The 5,000-nt window shown below is 49.9% G+C and overlaps 1 protein-coding gene across 1 annotated transcript in view; it reads right to left on the bottom strand.

Annotated features, from left to right (window-relative positions):
• Positions 1-5,000, bottom strand: part of sorl1 (sortilin-related receptor, L(DLR class) A repeats containing) — a gene marked incomplete at its 3' end in the record, with an annotated part of 43,844 nt that overhangs the window by 14,711 nt on the left and 24,133 nt on the right. Inside the window, exons 21-27 of the mRNA XM_080547560.1 lie at positions 4,563-4,673; positions 4,225-4,356; positions 3,944-4,078; positions 3,266-3,400; positions 2,565-2,720; positions 1,799-1,975; positions 811-942 (exon numbers count right to left, since the gene is read on the bottom strand). Of these exons, the coding sequence (XP_080403686.1) occupies positions 811-942; positions 1,799-1,975; positions 2,565-2,720; positions 3,266-3,400; positions 3,944-4,078; positions 4,225-4,356; positions 4,563-4,673 (978 nt within the window). The remainder of the gene's footprint in view (positions 1-810; positions 943-1,798; positions 1,976-2,564; positions 2,721-3,265; positions 3,401-3,943; positions 4,079-4,224; positions 4,357-4,562; positions 4,674-5,000) is intronic.

Below are 5,000 nucleotides of genomic sequence, written 5' to 3' on the forward strand. Positions count from 1 at the left end.
AGGAGAGGAGGGGAGAGGAGGATAGAGGAGAGGAGAGGAACCAGTCAGACACACAGCACCATGGACACACTGGTAGAAGTACAAGTTGTAGTGGAGGTAGAGATCATTCTAGAAATAATGAAAGTAAGTAAGTCATTGCAGGGGGAGGCAGAAATCAGAGGACGGGCTCATTGTATTATCCTCATTCTGCAGTAGCATGGAGCAGGCCTGTGTAGCAGTAGCATGTAGCAGTAGCAGTAGCATGTAGCAGTAGCAGTAGCATGGACCAGGCCTGTGTAGCAGTAGCATGTAGCAGTAGCATGGACCAGGCCTGTGTAGCAGTAGCATGTAGCAGTAGCAGTAGCATGTAGCAGTAGCATGGACCAGGCCTGTGTAGCAGTAGCAGTAGCATGTAGCAGTAGCATGTAGCAGTAGCAGTAGCAGTAGCATGGACCAGGCCTGTGTAGCAGTAGCAGTAGCATGTAGCAGTAGCATGTAGCAGTAGCAGTAGCATGGACCAGGCCTGTGTAGCAGTAGCATGTAGCAGTAGCAGTAGCATGTAGCAGTAGCATGGACCAGGCCTGTGTAGCAGTAGCATGTAGCAGTAGCAGTAGCATGTAGCAGTAGCATGGACCAGGCCTGTGTAGCAGTAGCAGTAGCATGTAGCAGTAGCATGTAGCAGTAGCAGTAGCAGTAGCATGGACCAGGCCTGTGTAGCAGTAGCATGTAGCAGTAGCAGTAGCATGTAGCAGTAGCAGTAGCATGGACCAGGCCTGTGTAGCAGCAGCAGTAGCATGTAGCATGTAGCATGTAGCATGTAGCATGACTCACCGGTGCAGTTGTCCTCGTCGCTGTGGTCAGAACAGTCCATGAAGCCATCGCACCTCTCGCTGTCCAGCACACACGCCTCCTCATCCGCACAGCGCGTACCGTTCACACCGCAGGACAGAGGACTCCTCGTGGCTGGAGAGAGGGAGGGAGGGAGGGAGGGAGAGAGATGGAGAGAGAGGGAGGGGGGAGGGAGAGAGAGAGAGATGGAGATGGAGAGATAGAGATAGAGAGATGGAGGGAGAGAGAGAGAAAGGGGAAGGGTGTTAAACAAGCAAAACAAGGATTCTGGAACATTCTAAACCCAACTGCCAACTTTCGGAATGTTGGGATGTTGGTTAGCATGGAAGCTCTAACATGTAGGCTACATCAGTTTGACATAAAAGCACCCAATCAATCAATCATTCATTCAATAAAGCAATAAATCAATCAATCATTCAATCAATCATTAAATCATTCAACCAATCAATCAATCAGTCAATCAATCAATCATTCAATCAATCATTCAATCAATCATCCAATCATTCAATCATTCAATCAATCAATCAATCAATCATTCAATCAATCAATCATTCAATCATTCAATCAATCAATCATTCAATCAATCAATCATTCAATCAATCAATCAATCATTCAATCAATCAATCAATCAATCATTCAATCAATCATTCAATCATTCAACCAACCATTCAATCAATCAATCATTCAATCAACCAATCAACCAATCATTCAATCAATCATTCAATCAATCATTCAATCAATCATTCAATCAATCATTCAATCAATCAATCAATCAATCAATCAATCAACCAATCAACCAATCAACCAATCAACCAATCAACCAATCAATCAACCAATCAACCAATCAACCAATCAACCAATCAACCAATCAACCAACCAATCAATCAATCATTCAATCAAAAAATCTATCAATCAATCATTCAATCATTCATTCAATCAACCAATCAATCAGTCAATCAATCCCACGTACGACAGTGTTCCTCGTCAGAGCGGTCCTGGCAGTGGGGGGTCCCGTCGCAGCGTTGCCATTCAGGGATGCAGTGGGGCGGCCGCTGGCACAGGAACTGGCCCTTACTGCAGTGGCCGGGCAGGGGGGGGGCGGGGGCCTTGGTGGGCACCGGGGTCTGGGTCACTGAGCTGTTGGAGGCTGCCATGGCAACAAAAGATATACGACAACAATATTTATCTATCTGTTTGTTACCTGTAAACAGCTAGGGAGAGGGCCAAAGCTAGGTGGACTAGGTCTTTAGCTAGGTGGCTTTCATTCTCTTGTTCTCTCCTCTTTCTCTTGTTCTTTCCTGTTCTTTCCTTTTCTTTCTCTCTCTCTCACACATAAATAATAATACTTTTAATAATAATAATTTTGCCATTTAGCAGACGCTTTTAATCCAAAGCAAGTTACAATTACGAATTACAGGGACATTCCCCCTGGAGTAACTGAGGGCTAAGTGTCTTACTCAAGGGCACACTAGTAGTGGTGTGGTTTCAGGCGGGATTTGAACTCATAACCTTCCGATCACAAGTCCAACTCACTATCCACTAGACCACCACATACAAACACACACAGAGAGAGAACGTATTGGGGGGGTGTGTTCCTGCACCTGTGGGACAGCCTAGCTCGTCTCTCTCTCTCTCTCTCTCTCTCTCTCTCTCTCTCTCTCTCTCTCACACACATACACACACACACACACACACAGAGAGAGAGAGCGTATTGGGGGTAGGTGGTGTTCCTGCACCTGTGGGACAGCCCAGCTCGTCGCTGCGGTCAGGACAGTCGGCGTAGCCGTCGCAGACCCAGGTGTTGACGATGCACGCCCCCGAGCCACAGTGGAACCGGTTGGGGGCACAGGAGGAGGGGGAGCCAGGCTCAGGGGTCTGGGGGGTCCCTCCTCCTAGGAGAGACGGAGGGAAGGGAGGGGAGGAGGGAGGGTGGAGGTGGGAGAGAGAGAGATAGAGAGGATTTAGAACCTCTCTACTGGAGATTTGTCTAAATGACAGTAGTGATTAGGACAAAAATCTAATGACATGTACAATGAGCTTCATCAGACCAGAGACAGAGACAGGTACGTAGGTGGATAGGGAGAGAGGGAGGGAAGGAAGGAGGGAGAGAGGGAGGGAGGTAGATAGGGAGAGAGGGAGGTAGATAGGGAGAGAGGTAGATAGAGGTACCTGTACAGTGAGCCTCATCAGACCAGAGACGGAGAGGGAGGGAGGTAGATAGAGAGAAAGAGAGAGAGAGAGAGACACAGGGAGGGAGGGAGGGGGTACCTGAGCAGTGCGCCTCGTCAGACCAGAGAGAGAGAGATAGAGAGAGAGATAGAGAGACAGACAGACAGACAGAGAGAGGGAGGGAGGGAGAGGGAGAGAGAGAGAGAGAGAGACAGACAGACAGACAGAGAGAGAGAGAGAGGGAGGGAGGGAGGGAGAGAGGGGGTACCTGAGCAGTGGGCCTCGTCAGACCAGTCTCCACAGTCGTTCTCTCCGTCACACTTCCACCAGGTAGGAACACAGCGGCCGTTGCCACACTCATACTGGAAGTACCTGGAGCAGCCTGAGCTCACCGTGGGGGCGGCTGACACACACACACACACACACACACGCGCACACAGAGAGACACACAGAGAGAGAGGGACACACACACGCACACAGAGAGACACACACAGAGAGAGAGAGAGACACACACACACACACACACACACACACGCGCACACAGAGAGACACACACAGAGAGAGAGAGGGACACACACACACAGAGAGAGACACACACACACGCACACAGAGAGACAAACACAGAGAGAGAGAGAGAGAGAGAGAGAGACACACACACACACACACACACACACACGTGCACACAGAGAGACACACACAGAGAGAAAGAGAGAGAGAGAGAGACACACACACACACGCACACAGAGAGAGACACACACACACACACACACACATTATTATTTTCCTAGGCATGGACAGTATTTTTGAGCATGCAGGCGTGTGTGTGTGTGTGTGTGTGTGTGTGTGTGTGTGTGTCTCTCTCTGTGTGCGTGTGTGTGTGTGTCTCTCTCTCTCTCTCTCTCTCTCTCTCTGTGTGTGTGTGTGTGTGTGTGTGTGTGTGTCTCACCACAGTTGGCCTCGTCAGAGTTGTCTCCGCAGTCGTTCATGACGTCACACTTCCACCTCAGGCTCACACACACGCCGTTGGCACACTGGAACATGCTGTCCTCCCCACACACCTTCCCTGCCTCCGACGGGCTGGCTGGGGGGGGACAGAGACATGAGAGGGGGGGGGGGGGGGTGTGTGTGTGTGTGTGTGTGTGTGTGTGTGTGTGTGTGAGTGACCCACCACAGCCAGCGTACTCAGCGTTGTGTGTGTGTGTGTGTGTGTGTGTGTGTGTGACCCACCACAGCCAGCGTACTCAGCGTCCTCGTCAGATCCGTCCTCACAGTGGCGCGTCCCGTCACACACCAGGGACTGGAACAGACACTGAGCCCTGTTCCTGCACACAAACTCCATGTAGCGCGTGCACAGAGGGTCTGGAAGGGGGGGAGGGGGGTTGGGTTTTTAGGACTCAAACTCTTTGGACAGAGTCTAATTCAAAAAAATACCAACAAAATTCAAGACCTCATAAAATCGTGATAAGACTTTTTAATACTTATTAAGGGTCTTGGTTTTCCCAAAATTGATTTATCAACTTTTAATACTTTTCAAGACACCGCGGATACCCTGTCTGTGGACTCACCGCAGTGCTGCTCATCAGCGCCCCCTAGGCAGTCCTCCACGCCGTTGCAGTGAGCGCTGGAGGGCAGGCAGGTGCCGTTGGAACACAGGAAGCCGTTGCAGCGGTCCCCCTCTGTAACCATGACAACCCAACACACATGCTCTGTCATCGTCATGACGACGACCCGACGTATCTATCTAACAGCCCATTCGGTTGTTAAGTCTAACGTGACATTTAGCAATTTCCGGGTCCAAACCAGAAATTCCCTGCACCATAGTACCAGTGTACTACAGCGGTAGAATGACAGTTCAATCGTTTTTTAGACTGTGTCTCTCCTCACCACAGTGTGTGTGTGTGTGTGTGTGTGTGTGTGTGTGTGTGTGTGTGTGTGTGTACCACAGTGTGTGTGTGTGTGTGTGTGTGTGTACCACAGTGTGTGTGTGTGTGTGTGTGTACCAC

Source organism: Nansenia antarctica (genome assembly GCF_963989245.1).
Source record: "Nansenia antarctica genome assembly, chromosome: 17".
NCBI classification, from domain to species: Eukaryota; Metazoa; Chordata; class Actinopteri; order Argentiniformes; family Microstomatidae; genus Nansenia; species Nansenia antarctica.